This window comes from Sturnira hondurensis, unplaced genomic scaffold (assembly GCF_014824575.4).
Source record: "Sturnira hondurensis isolate 20B ecotype Veracruz unplaced genomic scaffold, ASM1482457v3 Scaffold0021632, whole genome shotgun sequence".
NCBI lineage: Eukaryota > Metazoa > Chordata > Mammalia > Chiroptera > Phyllostomidae > Sturnira > Sturnira hondurensis.
The window spans coordinates 5,651,525-5,667,095 of record NW_028094263.1 but is presented as its reverse complement, the minus strand read 5'-3'; the positions used below and the strand labels follow the sequence as shown (position 1 = coordinate 5,667,095).

General features: G+C 41.8%; 2 protein-coding genes across 2 annotated transcripts; both read left to right on the top strand.

Moving 5' to 3' along the window:
* Positions 1 to 3,624: 3,624 nt before the first annotated feature.
* On the top strand, positions 3,625 to 4,017 carry LOC118978080 (keratin-associated protein 9-3-like). The gene has a single exon (XM_037033330.1). It carries the CDS (start codon positions 3,625 to 3,627, stop codon positions 4,015 to 4,017), a length of 393 nt encoding a protein of 130 aa, XP_036889225.1.
* A 9,189-nt stretch (positions 4,018 to 13,206) lies between these two features.
* On the top strand, positions 13,207 to 13,644 carry LOC118978076 (keratin-associated protein 9-3-like). The gene has a single exon (XM_037033326.1). It carries the CDS (start codon positions 13,207 to 13,209, stop codon positions 13,642 to 13,644), a length of 438 nt encoding a protein of 145 aa, XP_036889221.1.
* The last annotated feature ends 1,927 nt before the right edge of the window (positions 13,645 to 15,571 follow it).

Genomic DNA, 15,571 nt, shown 5'->3' with positions numbered 1-15,571 from the left:
TTTAAATGGTCATTTGTGCTCTGTGAATTTCACCTCGATTTTTTAAAAAGTCAAAGGGATGAGGCCTCCACCAACACCACATCATAAGAATTTTTTAAAAGGCACCACCTTTGGTGAAACACAGCCCAAGGCACACAGCACTTGTTGAACCCACAGCTCTTTGTGTGAAGAATAAGGCTCTCCTTCCTCTGAGTGGACAGAGCCCCTGTCAAAGCACACCCTACACACACACTCCTATATGACGCCTCTGAAACGTGGTCAACACTCTGTTCCATCCCCTACCGCTCTCCCGTCTCCCAACAGCCTGGGATGGCTTCGACTGGATGCACCCTTTACTTCACAGGGCTTTAGCTTAGAAGCCCTGGGAAGAGCTAGGTTGGCATTTGGGAGAGAAGAGAATGATCTTGTTACTTGGTTTAGCATCAAAAGGGTATTCATTTGGTTGGCGTACCGACCATGTCTTATCTCTCAGGAATTTAAGTAAGGTAGATGCAGCTGATTTAGAGAACTGATTAAAGGGAGTTTAAGGAATTAGAAATTCACCCCAAACTTATAACTAGAAAAATGGAACCCCGGCATGTTAAAGAAAAATAATTGCATACGTTAGCATCTATAAACAGATGTCAAAATTCAAGAATAATAGAGAAACACATCCTCTCTTCTTGTGGTACTGAAATGGCCTGGGCACCACAACTTAAATGAAATAATTAAAACCAGAAAGAAAGAGCACAGAAATTTTGAAAAGCTTTACATGTAAAGGTCCTGATATTTTTTTCCCCTAAAGAAAACTACCAATAGGAATATCCAGCATTTAAAAAGGATAAAGAATGTACACAGGGGAAGACCACAAGTGATGAAACTTCTCATTCTATTTGTATGTGAACCAATCAGGAAGAAATGGATTTAAGTGGTAGGACAATAAGAAATTTTTTATTTTTTTATTTATTTAAGGGGAGGTCGAGGAATGTTCAGATTAGTCTCCATTCTGTGGTAGTGGGGCAGAATTGTCAAATTATAAGTATCATACATTATATAATGGTTTATTGTTTTCCACCAAGTTGATTGGGTTGAGGGACAAGCAGAGAGCAGCCAAAACATTATTTCTGGCTGTGCTGGTGAGGCTGTCTTTATTGCAGGAGAAATTAGCATTTGATCCGTAGACTGAGTAGAAAAGATGGATCACCCTTGCGGATGCAGCCAGACATCAGTTAGTCCAGTGGGGGCCTAAATAAAACCAAAAAAGGCAAAAGAAGGGAGAATTTGCGCTCCTGCTCGAGCTGAGACATCCACCTTCTTCTGCTCTCAATTGAACGGGTGTCCAGTGCGACTTCTCAGCCCCCGTCATTACATGAGCCAATCCCTCCTAAGAAGCAAATGTATTTATTTACACTTACATTGAAATACATGCAGGGGTGGACAAAAGTAGGCTTAGGGTTATTTGTATGGAAAAAGACACGCAGGTTATGATTCTTACAATAGCTGTGTTGACTCAGAAGCGGCTCCCTCACAGCTGTGAACCTGCCTTTGCCCGCTCCTGTATTTATAGATCCTGTTGTTGTCATTTATCCCGTCGATCCTGGTTCCCTGGAGAGCCCTGACTGAAACAGCTTATTCGTAACGATTCTCCAGGGGCAACTAGAGACCAGACCCATGAAAACTGAGTTAAATTTTGCACTGAGGAAAATGCTGAAAATAATGGCAGAAAAGCACAGAAATGGGAGTATGATACACGATCCTTCCATCTCCAGTGTCCCCGTCAACCCGCACTCCAACTCCCCGAACATCTGGACTTTGTGCAAGGAAACACAAATCGGCTTAGTGGCAGAGATTCTGTTGAATTTAGAAGTGCAACAGGTAGCTCCTGAGGTTGTTGTAACAACAAACCCACATATTTCCAACCTCCTAGGGAGAAAATTAGCTAAATAATCGGTGGTCCCGATTTGCAAAAGGAGAAGAAAAAAATCGCCAGGAACCATACCTTTTAAACCACATTTAATGGAGGATTTGAAAATGTCTTCATTCTAACTTGGGGCGAGTTATGATCAGAACTCAAAGCTTTCATTCTGGAGGAGCAGCTCTAACCCTCGGGGCTCCGGTTCAAACCCCCAAGTGGCATTTAACCTCCATCTCCCTTGAATAGTGGCCCAACTCCACGGGGGTCAGGCCACCTTACATCGCACCGAAACAAAAACTTCCGCTTCACCCCACCAATTGCCTCATTCAAAATATGTACATTTTCAGGCTCATTGGACTAGTCTCTAACAACTACAGTGAACAAGACACTGCCCATCTAACCCAAGGCAGTATGCCACATACTCTAGTGTTAATATATTAAGAGTGTGACTTTTATTCAGTGAAGAACGTTTATGCTCATCATAAGAAAAAATGTAACTGTGTGGTGATGGATCTTAATGAACTTACTGTGGTGATCATTTCACAAATATATATACACACACACACACGTGTATATCAAATCATTATGTTGTACACCTGAAACTAATAAATGTTACATGTTGGTGGTACCTCAATTTTAAGAAAAGAACATTTAAATTTATAGAATATCTTAAAATCAAAGATTGGATGAAGTCACGCGTCAAGGGAGATGAACTCTTTTAGCAATTACGTTTTTCTTGAAGAATATGTATTATACATTAAAAAAATAAAGCCTCCAGAGAAATCTCTAATAAACAGCAATGTGACTCGCCCTACACTCCGTCTTTCTTCCCTTCACTCTCCAGAAGTCTGCAAGAAGAGGGGCAAACTTCCACTTCTTGCGCTCGCCCTCTGATTTTCTCCAGAACACCCGCCTATGTGGGAAGGAGGGAATGGATCACAGTGGTTTAAAGAGCTGAGTCTGAAGTCAGATGGCAAGGGCTCAAATTCCAGGTCCACTGCTTGTCAAAGTGAGCTTGGGTGGGGGATTTAAATCCATTTGGGGCTCAGTGTCCACCCGAGGAAGACGGAGGAGTAATGATACCTACCCCACAGGACTGCTGTGAAAATCAAAGGAATTGACGGAAGCAAAGTATTCGGACGCAAAGTAAGTGCTTCAGACAAACTGTTTCCGGTAACGATTCATCCGCATTCCCCAGGTCCCGGTGAGAGCATCCCTGTCTGGCCCGCAGAATCTCGGCGCTTGCCCAGCAAAGTAAAGGTAAGAAAAGGAGAGAAAGGGGACTGTTGACACCAGAGGCCACATTGCCACGAATGAAACTGTCATGTGAGACCCCAGAGCTTAGGGTCAACACTGAGTAATATTGACATTCCTTAAAGGTGAGGCATCAGTCAGTTATTCTTTGGGCAATGAGCAAATTGTAACAAATACAGGAAATTAGGGGTTATGTAGTCCTAGAGCGCTAATGACCACTTGGCTGTGGTAAAGGATCCTAACTGAACACAAAATAAAATCACCTTGTAAAGGCTTTCAGAAGGTTGAACAAGTAACTCAGAAACAGGGCAATTATTATTCAGAAACAACTTGTTCAAACACAAACAAGGAAGAGATGGTGGGAATTACGTAAATAATAGCTGGCCAAGGCCTATAAAAGGCCAAATGTGGAAGTTATCGCCCAAAACTAAAAAATTTCTCCAAGCAACCCAAGTCTCGACCCAACCCCGGACACCATGGCCTGCTGCACCACCAGCTTCTGTGGATTCCCCAGCTGTTCCGGTGGGACCTGTGGCTCCAGCTGCTGCCAGTCCAGCTGCTGCCAGCCAGCCTGCTGTGGGACAGGGTGCGGGACCAGCTGTGCCACTGACTGTGGCCAGGGTAGTGGCTGTGGAGCTGTGAGCTGCCGCACCAGGTGGTGCCGCCCTGACTGCCGCGTGGAGGACACCTGCCTGCCCCCCTGCTGTGTGACGAGCTGCACCCCCCCAACCTGCTGCCAGCTGCACCATGCCCAGGCCTCCTGCTGCCGCCCATCCTACTGTGGACAGTCCTGCTGCCGCCCAGCCTGCTGCTGCTACTGCTGTGAGCCCACCGGCTGCCAGCCCACCTGTTGTGAGCCCACCTGCTAAAAAGCCAAGTTGCTGATGTTCAACCTGAAGTTTCAACTTCCAAGTCCATCCATGAACTAATTACGTGTTCAACTACCCCTGGGCCACTGACAAGTTCTCGAACCTTTATTTGGCTTTTTCACGGAGGTTACCAGGTATGAGACTCACAGACCTCTCTTCCTCACAAAGCTTGGTCTCCCCACTGAGGCTGCAAAATACAAGTTTGACTCAAGAAATGGGAAAGCCAGTTTGTACTGGGATTGACCTTCAGCGACTGTTTGATCCCATGCTCCAGGACTCTGTGCCACTGAGGATGTAGAAGAACCATCTGCACCTCTCAGACACGTTCACCTCCTGTACTCCGCCATCCTACACAGTGTACTTCCCATGAGAGGAGAATAACTGTACCAAGGCCCAATAAATTGTATCTGTTTGGTGCAGCAAACACATCGTCTTTTCTTCATTGAGTGTGCTCATCATGTATATTTCATAGACAGTCATACAAAAGATTTTAATCTGGTCTTGCTATATACACTACACTGCTCTTCTTATACAACGTTAGGGAATTTGGTCAGGTCCAATAGGAGTTATTCCCCCATAAGAAGACCCAGCAAATGTGGTTCTGGGGCCTCAGAAATGGCACAGCGCCACGACCACATCCTGCCCTCGCACAGGGCTTCCACCACCAGGAAGCTGCAGAAGTCAGGGCCTCTGAATCCAGCCCCAGAGTGGCTCGTTTTTTCACGGCTGTTGGAGGAACGCTCCTTCAGGCAATCTTCAAACAATGGTAATGCATGCTAATATATCACACCTTTCCACGTACATGTGGTCTTATTACCATAGGTAGTTAGTTACTTCTTGGTAAAAGGGGAGCAGAAGAAATTGGACAACGTGCTTAATAACGTGGGGAGCATGGATCTGCTTGTTTCATACTCCATGGAATTACGGTATTTCTCCGCCAAGGGCATTAACACTCCCCCCACCCCCGCCTCCAGTGCCAGACTGTTGTGGGGGCACAGGGGGAGGTGTTTCACTCTGGAGGCCTGTCAGCCTAACTAGAAGGTGGGCCTGTCAAGATCCCATGAAAACCTGGGAAGTTTCACTGGTTATTCTGAAAAAGCATCTGGTCTTTCCCAAACGTGAACTAATATAATCCCAGGGATACAGAGAACCTCTCCCTCCCACCCCCACCACCTGGCACTGCCCTTGCCACATGCACTTGTGTGTTCTCTCTCGCAAGGGGGCACAAACCGCGTAGGCCTAGCAGCTACCAGGGCCCACTGTAGACCATGTGGGCTCCCAAAAACATAAGCTTTAATATGGCACGGGGTCCTGGACATTGACTCTATTTCTGTCCTTGATTTTCCCATGGCAGGACAAAGAGCAACGGGGCGTTGGAAGCCCAGGGGCAGCCTTCCCCTCAATGAACCGTTCTGCCACACCGCAGTCTCCGTGCCTGAGTCCTGGGAGGCTTTCCTCACGATCCCAGGAAGAGCCTGATTCCCACCAACAACAGTCTGGCAGAGCAAAGCAAGAGAGCTGTAGCTGGACCAGCCTCCCTGAGGAAAAACGCTTCTAATTAGACGGAGATTTTTTAATCCCCAAACTTTCCCCCCGGTTTCTGAACTTAAAGTGAGAATAACAAAGGTTTTGCTCTATTTTTGAATCAGCATATGTACTTTGGCTTGAAATGTATATAGAAATACACATGTTTATTATACATATATACACATTTATACACAATACATACATGCAATAAATTTATACACACTTAAATACAAGCATTACAGAAGACTTCATAAATTTGGGTGATTTGGAGGAAAGGATCAGGATTAATTCTTTGTTCACTGGGATTAGAACTGGATGAAACAGAAGGTGTTTTTTTTTTTAATTTTGGATTCTTATTTATTTATCTTTAGAGAGGAAGGGAAGGAGAGAAGGAGAGAAACATCAATGTATGGTTGCTTCTCATGAGTCCCCTGCTGGGAACTGGCCTGCAACCCAGGCATGTGCCCTAACTGGTAATCGAACTGCGATCGTGTGGTTCGCAGGCCCGAGCTCAATCCACTGAGCTACACCAGCCAGGTAATGAAGGTGTTCTTTTTTAATTAAGAATATATAAAAGACTTGAATGTAAGTCACAAAACCATGACCACCCTAGAATAAAACATAGGCAGTAAAATCTCAGACATCTCTCATAGCAATATTTTTGCTGATATACCTCATAGGGCAAGAGAATCAAGTAAAAAATAAATAAATGGGACTACATCAAACCAAAAAGCTTTTGCACAGCAAAAGAAACCATCCACAAAATGCAAAGGGAGCCTACACACGAGAGAGCATATTTGCCAATTGTACATCTGATTTGGGGTTCATTTCCAAAGTACATAAATAACTTATACAATTTAACACCAGAAAGACAAACAACCCAATTTAAAACAGGGCCAAGGACCTGAATGGACACTTTTCCAAAGAGGTTGTACAAATGGCCCACTGACATATTAAAAAAATGCTCAACATCACTAATCATCAGAGAGGTGCAAATTAACACCACAACAAGATATCACCTCACACCTGCCAGATTGGCCATCATAAACAAATCAGCAAACAACAGGTGGTGGTGTGGATGTAGAGAAAAGGGAGCGCTTGTGCACTCTTGGTGGAACACCAGTTTGAAAGAATATATGCACTCCTATTTTCACTGCAGTGTTACTTACAATAGCCAAGATCTGGAAATGGCCCAAGCACCCATCAGTAGATGAGTGGATCAATAAAAGCTGTGGTACATTTACACAGTGGAATACGAAGTGGCCATATAAAAGAAGAAAATTCTACCTTTTGCAACAGCAAGGATGGACCTGGAGATTATTATGCTAAGTGAAATAAATCAGCCAGAGAAGGGCAAATACCATATGATCTCACTTATATATGGAATAATGAACAAAATAAACTGACAAACAAAATAGAAAAAGAAGCATAGATGCATGGAACAGACTAACAGGTGTCAGAGGGGAGGGTGGAGTGGGGACTGGATGAAAAAAGGAGAAGGAATTAGCCAAAGATCATATCTGCATAACCCATAGACACAGACAACAGCATGGTGATGGCCAGAGGGAAGGCAGGTAGGGGCTCGGTGAAGGTGAGCGAAGAGGGAAGCAGGGGGGAAATGGGGACATCTGTGACAGTGTCAACAACAAAAATAAAATTAAAAAATTAAAATTAAAAAAGAATATTACTTTGGTTAAAATTACAATGCTTTATTCATTCAAGGTTTAATAAAAATCAAGTAATTAGAAAGCATGAATAACATGCTTACATGGATAACATGTAAGCAAAGAATCAACTTCCCTGACACAGCACCAAGACACCTATCCAATCCAGAAAATACCCCTTGAGCAACAGAACAGAAATGAAGGCACATTTGACCCTTGCCCCTTTGATTCTAACTACTGACCACTTTCAGGTATCATTACCTAACAGGTCCTACTGAGAAAAACAAAAAAATGGACAAGAGACTGGTGAAATTCGACTGTTTATCATTACCATACACCACTGGTCATTCGTTGCCTCTTTAATTCAACAAGCACAGACTGAGTGTCTACATTCAAGATGGTGCAGAAGGTACTATGTATGAAACTCTGGTGAACCGGACATGGGCAGATCATGCCCTTAGGGCATGGGCAGATCTGGTAGAGCAATTACACAATTTTATCCCTGGAGGTGTCTGAGAGATCATCTCATTTTACAGATGAATAAACCTGTGTTCAGAGGGATTAAGTGACTTTTCTGAGGTTCAGTCACTTAATGGTAGAACCAGTTTGAGAAGCCTATTTAATGCAATTAACTCAATTCTTAAGTTAAGAGCTCAGTCCCCTATATCATGTGACCACCTCTAGTCACTTAACCCTGGACCTGTTTATCATAGAAATGGACACTTGAAGCCTATATGACGATATTAACCAATGTCACTCCAGTAACTTAAATAAAAATAAAATCACCTTCAGTTTAGAATCTATGATTTTTTTAAATTCAAAAGCACAAACTAAAAACAGTTGAAGACTTCTCAGTAGAGGATTACTGAATAAAATGTGGTATGATCATACTCTGGAATATTGCATAGCCATTTAAAAGAATGAATAATAATATGTCTAGAATAAACCAACAAATTGAATAACCTAGATGAAATGGATAATTCCTATCAAAACTGAATCATAAAGAAATAGAAATCTGAACAGATCAACAACTAATAAGGAGATTGAATCCATAATAAACCTCCAAGAGAGAGAATCCCAGTATCAGAGGCTTCATTGATGAATTCTACCAAAAACGAAAAGAAAAACTAAGATCAATTCTCCTTAAACTCTTTCAAAAAATGAAAACAAGGGTGGGGGGAACACTTCCAAACTCATCCTATGATGCCAGAATTACCCTGGTACCAAAATCAGGTAGACAACACAAGAAGAGAAAATTTCAGACCAATATCCCTAGTTAATTTGATGTGATGAATTCAAAAGCACACATGATATACACCATGATGTGCACACATGATATACACCGTATCCTTTTTAAAGCACCATTCTGTGTGCTTTTAAGAGGATATACACCATGACCAAGTAAGATTTTCAACATGTGGAACTCAACGCATACATCACATAGCAGAATGAAGGCGGGGGTGGAGGGCAGAGATACAGAGAAAACACTTGATGCCATCCAACAGCCTTTCATGATTAAAAAATTCAGTAAACTAGGGTTAGAAGGAAACTACCTCAGCATAACAAAAGCCATAAACGAAAAGCCCACACTCACATCATCCTCAATGGTGGGAGACTGAAAGCTTTTTCTCTGCAATCAGGAGCAGAAGAAGGATACCCACTTTCACCTATTCTATTTTTCATAGTATTGGAAGTTCTATCTATAGCAATTAGGCAAGAAAAAGAAATAAAAGGAATCTAAATCAGAAAGAATGAAGTAAAATAGTCTCTACTTGCAGATAATATTATAAATACAAAACCTGAAAGACATCACCTCCCTCAAAAAAAGTGTAAGAACTAATCAATGTATTCAGTAAAGTTTCAGGATACAAAATCAATTTACAAAATCAGTTGCATTTCTACACATTGTCAACAATTGATCAGAAAGAGAAATGAAGAAAATAATGTCACTTACTATGGCATCAAAAGAATAAAATGCTTAGGAATAAATTTAACCAAAAAAGTGAAGAATTTACACACTGAAAACTATCAGACATTGGTTAAATAAACTAAAGAAAACAGAAATAAATGGAAAGGCATACCATGCCCATAGATTAAGAGAATGAATATTGTTAAAATATCCATACTACATAAAGCAATCTAAAGATTTAATTCAATTCCTGTCTAAATTCCAATGGTGTTTTTCACAGAAATAGAAAAAAAATCCTAATATTTGTATGAAGCCACAAAAGACCCCAAATAGCTAAAGCAATCTTCAGAAGGAAGAACAAAGCTGGAGGCATCACACTTCCTGATTTCAACTATGTTATAGAGCTATAATAATCAAAATAGTATGGTACTGACATAAAGGCAGACCTGCAGACATATAGAATAGAATAGAGAGCCAAGAAATAAACCCTCACATATATGGTCAAATGATTTTCAACAGGGTGTCAAGACCATTCGAGGGGAAAGGACCATCTTTTCAACAAATGGTGTTGGAAAAAATGGATATGCACATGCAAAAAAAATTTTTACACATATAAAATTAAATCAAAATGGATCAAAGACCTAAATATAAGACTTAAAACTCATAGAGGGAAACATAGGGGAAAAACTTCATGATGTTAGATTTGGCATTGATTTCTTGGATATGACACAGAAAGCATAGACAACAAAATAAAAAATAAATTGGACTACACCAAAATTAAGATTTTCATGCATCCAAGGACACCATCAACAAAATGGAAAGGAATCTACAGAATGGGAGAAAATATTTGCAAATCACATATCTGATAAGGGGTTAATATCCAAAATATAAAAAGAACTCTTTTTTTTTTTAAGATTTTATTTATTTATTTATCTTTAGAGAGGAAGGAGAGAGGGAGAGAAACATCAATGTATGGTTGCCTTTTGTGCGTCCCCTGCTGGGAGTTGGCCTGCAGGGAACCCGCCAGCAACCCAGGCATGTGCCCTGACTGGGAATCGAACCGCGATCCTCTGGTTCGCAGGCCCGCACTCAATCCACTGAGCTACACCAGCCAGGGCTTAAAAAGAACTCTTAAGAAAACTAAAAATGAACGTGCCTTTTGACCCAGCAATTCCACTCTTGGGAGTATATCCTAAGAACCCTGAAACACCAATCCAAAAGAACCTATGCACCCCAATGTTCATAGCAGCACAATTCATGATAGCCAAGAGTTGGAAGCAACCTAGATGCCCATCGGTAAATGACTGGATCAAAAAACTATGGTACATTTACACAATGGAATTCTATGCTGCAGAAAGGAAGAAGGAGCTCCTACCCTTTGCAACATCATGGATGGAACTGGAAAGCATTATGCTGAGCGAAATAAGCCAGGCGGTGAAAGACAAATACCATATGATATCACCGTTAACAGGAATCTAAACAACAAAACAAACAAGCAAGCAAAATATGACCAATGACACTCAAATATGGAACAGGCTGTCAGGGTCCAGAGGGGAGAGGGGAGAGAATCATAGGGGAAAAGGGGACGGACTCACATGAACAAGTATAAAGGACACATGGACAATAACTAAGGGTGGGGGGCAGAAAGGGGAGGGAGGCGGGGAGCATGGGGTGGGGGATGGGAAGGGTTGGGAATATAAGACAGAAACCTGTACTTGAACAAGAATTAAATTAAAAAATTATATTAAAAAAAAGAACTCTTAAACTCAACAAGAACAACAAAACAAAAGTTGGGCAAATGACATGAATGGACATTTCTCCAAGAAGATACACAAATGACCAACAAGCACATGAAAAGATTCTCAGTATCACTGATAATCATGAAAGTTCACATCAAAACCATAATTACATCCCACCACACACCCATGGCTACTCTCAGAAAACCCAGCAAGGGCTGGCAAGAATGTGGAGAAATCGGAATTCTTGTGCACTCTTGGTGGGAATGTGAAATAGCACAATCCCTATGAAAAAGCAGTTACTCAAAACATGAAAAATAGAATTACCATGTAAAGTAGCAATTCCATGTCTAGGTATATACCCAAAAGAATTGAAAGCACAGTGTTGAAGAGAGATTTGCACACCCATGCTCGTGATAGCCGTGAGAGGAGGTGATCAAGAGAACATGACCACTGGTTGACCAGAGAGCTGGACGCGGGCATTCTGAGGATCCTCACTCCCTCCCCTGCGTTTGGAATGTACTCTCCACCTGCCCTTCCCACAATGGGAGCTGTTCTCAAGGACACAGCCTTGTGAGAGCAATGAGTTGCCAAGACCACTTGGATGCTATATGTGACTAAATCCAGTTAAAGCCTCCATCTAGACTTTTAAGATTTGGCTGGCAGTTGAAATCATCTGCTTGTCTTGCTGTCACCCAAGACAAGCCTTATAAGTAACTTCTCTTGCTTTTTAAACCTACCACCTACCAGTATGGATTGGTCTGCCTCTTTCTTTGGTCTCTCCTTGCCTTTCGTGTATGGGGGCCAGTTTGCAAAGCGAGAGCAGCATTAACCACACAGCCAATAGGTAGAGGCAACCCAACTGTCCACTGATGGATGAATGGATAAACAGACTGTAGTGTATGCACACCATGGAATATTATTAAGCCTTAAAAAGGAAAGAAAGTCTGATCTATTCTACAACAGGGATGACTCTGAAGAAGATTATGCTAAGTGAAATAAGCCAGTCACACACACAAAAAACCCCACAAATACTATATGATTCTACTTGTATGAGATACCAAGAGTGGTCAAATTCATCAAGATGCATATTAGAATGGTGGTTGCCAAGGGTTGGGGCAGGAAGGGGAGAGTGGGAAAGATATTGAAGGGACGTAGCATTTCCGTCTTGTAAGATAAAAAGAACTGACAATGTGAATTTACTTAACATTAGTGAATTGTACACTTAAAAATGGTTAAGATGGTACACTTTGTTATATGCATTTTACTATCATTAAACTGTTTAAAAATAAATATGTATAGGAGACCCCAATTTTACTGAATTAGAAGCTATATGCATATATGTGCTGGTTCCTGTTCGCAAAAACAGGAAGAAAGGTATTGAACAGTAGGCACCAAACTGAATATTTGTTTTTAATTATTATTGTTGTTCAAGTAGTTTTCTGCCTTTTCTCTCCATTCCTTCCCTCCACTCCAGCCCTCCTTCCTGTTTCCACCTAAATTGTTATTGTTCATGTGTCCTTTATAGTTGTTCCTGTAAACCCTTCTTAATATTGACTGCCTTCTGGAGTACTAGTTTTGGAAGGCATGCATGTGTGTTGAGGAACGGAGGGAAAATACTAACTCTTCCATGTATGTCTTTGGACTGTTTGACTTGTTAAAATGTACATTCATTACTAGCATATATTTTTAATTTAGTAGAGTCAGAAAACAATCTACAGGAGAACATCAGTCTTTAAGGGTCTCAGTTGGGAACTTGTTCATTGGTGGTTAAAGACAGTAACACCCTTGAGGGCTTGAGCACCCTGCAACTCACACACTCTGACCACAGACAGGCACGCTTCCTGTCCACGCTGATGCTTCAGGCGAGTGCTCACGTTTTGGTGATACTCATGTTAGTTACTCCAAGTCTAGACAACTTGTGTATGAAATCATGACCCTTATTGGAGTGGCCACTGGTGGAGAAAATGTTCAGTTTAGATAAACTCTGCCTGAAGGCTATCAAAGGGCAGTTTTGACAGAGCGAGCCCGGGTAGTGGTGGGCCCAAGAGGAGCATCGGGGGAGCTACCATGATTGGCTTCCATAATGAGCCTTCCCTTGACCCACAGGGCAAAGAAATATAATGAGACTTAATTGAGGATGACCAAAGCAAGCCATGAAATGCTATTTATAGCTCTCTAAACAACTCAGGTATTAGCCAATCAGTGACCGACTTTGCAAATAATGACAAAGAAAAATGCTAAGTATAAGGAAAATTGGTGTCTCTTGGGACTATATAAAAGGCCAGCTGTAGAAGGTGCAGCCAAAACTCAGGAACTTAACAACACAACTCTCAGCACAACCCCGGACACCATGGCCTGTTGCACCACCAGCTTCTGTGGATTCCCCAGCTGTTCCTGTGGGACCTGTGGGCCCAGCTGCTGCCAGCCCAGCTGCTGCCAGCCAACTTGCTGCCAGCCCAGCTGCTGCCAGCCAACCTGTTGCCGGACCAGCTGCTGCCAGCCAACCTGCTGTGGGACAGGGTGTGGGACTGGGTGTGGCATGGGCTGTGGCCAGGGTAGTGGCTGTGGAGCTGTGAGCTGCCGCACCAGGTGGTGCCGCCCTGACTGCCGTGTGGAGGACACCTGCCTGCCCCCCTGCTGTGTGGTGAGCTGCACACCCCCAACCTGCTGCCAGCTGCACCATGCCCAGGCCTCCTGCTGCCGCCCATCCTACTGTGGACAGTCCTGCTGCCGCCCAGCCTGCTGCTGCTACTGCTGTGAGCCCACCTGCTGCCAGCCCACCTGTTGAAAAGAAGGTTGCTGATTCCTTAAGAATGAATGGAGAAGCATAAGAAAACTCTTGATTTCTGAAGAAATGTCCTTTACTTGGATGCTAAGTATCATGATGTTTCTAAGTCACTCAGAAATAACAAGTCTTAGGACCCTCTTGAATGTGCTGAATTAGCCCCCTGAAAACATGTATCAGAGTGTTACATCAGGGACACCTCTATTCCCTATCTCTGAGTGTTCCATCAGGGACACCTCTGATCCCTATCTGCTTCCTCCTTGAATATCCCCTGTTCATTTCAAATAAAATGTTTGAATGTGCTAAGCAAACTGAGTTATTTTCTTTCTTCTATCTTGAAGCTTGCCCACCTTTAGCTGAAATTCAAGAAGAGTTGGTTTTTATTTTGATAATCCTAAGGCATAAGCATAAAAGTCTAAACCAGAAAGATTAAATACAGATTACATTATGTTTCCACCCATCAGTTTATAAAATGTTCCATGTATTGAATAATGTTTGTAGTTATTCAAATACTTACATGCTCTAATCTATGACAATTAGATATGAACCAATAAGGTCACTTTTAGCTAAAATTTTCTGGTTGATCAAAGCTATGGGGTTCTACCTAGATGTAACATCCTACCCTGTAACACACCAGATGTTCTCCTTCATGCATGCCCAATATCTAAAAAAAATGCATGACTGACTAAATAGATTTTAAAATATCTACCAGATCCTATCAAACACTATTTCCCAACAGCATTTAGATTTTAATTCCTATGCCTTAGCTTATTATATTCTTCCCACTGATCCTCAAATGGATCTCTAAGCTTCAACTCCCAACACTCACCTCCATTGCTGTAAGTGTGTGTGAGGTGTATTACTGGTGTAAATGAAAGTAGGACAAACAACTATGTGGGTTACAGCGCCACCTTTGTCAGACACACGCATTAGAAATATGGAACGACTATGTACTTTGCACTTCCAATCTGAAAAATGTTCTCTTAATAAGTTAGCACAAATCAACACCAAAAATACCTTTTACTAATTAATTTTCATTTCTTAAATTATGTGTGTGCAATAGACAAAATCCATGACAAAATATCAAAAAAAATTAAGACAAGTGTTTTCCAAGTTATGCACAAGCTTCCAGAACTTACCTCTGTCGTTTAATTAGTAGCAATGAGACATCACACACAAGATAATACATTTCAGAGAAGAATAAAGGGAACGGCCATGTAGTCTTCAAAACGTCTGAACTCCAGATGTTTCTTTCTGAGCCTTGGTTCAATTACTAGATGTGCTGTAGAAAACAGTTTCAGCATTTCCGGGTCTCTTTTGCCATAAACAAGGACTCCCTCAGGAGAGGTGCTAAGCTTGAAAGTTCTATTTAATCATCACTGAGGGTTCAGGCATCTGCGATTCATGCCTCTTGACCCACCCACACAAAACCATACTCAATAAACATTAAGGCACCACCAGAAGCCCCACACTTTTTTAGATACTTTTTTATATATTACGTCACTTGGTTCACACAAAAAAGATGCTTGGCCTGAAACACAAATAATATTTGTGCATTTCAAATTGGTTGAAATAAAAGGAACTCTGATGGTAATTTGATGTGCTGTTGGAGTGAGTAACTGAGACACAGCGTAATGCATGACAGAAGGTACTCTTCCAATTCAGTGGGTGTCCTTATGTCCTAAATTCAAGAGAATTTAGTTTATATATCTAGAAGGAAAAAATAATAGTGGAGAAAAAGGAGCATAATTATCCTTAGCCTTGGGGGTCTGGACGGAGTGTCATGTGGAATAAATACCTCCATAAAGTGAGTGTGTTGACATGGACTAAAATAGGAGGACTCTTTGAACATGGAAAACCACAAACCTACTCTAAGGACAGGAGGACAGATGTTAGGGGTCCAAATGAAACTATAAAACAAAGTCATTTC

Excerpts from the sequence above, each read along its gene's own strand:
- LOC118978076 (XM_037033326.1), top strand. The coding sequence starts at position 13,207 with ATGGCCTGTTGCACCACCAGCTTCTGTGGATTCCCCAGCTGTTCCTGT.
- LOC118978080 (XM_037033330.1), top strand. The coding sequence starts at position 3,625 with ATGGCCTGCTGCACCACCAGCTTCTGTGGATTCCCCAGCTGTTCCGGT.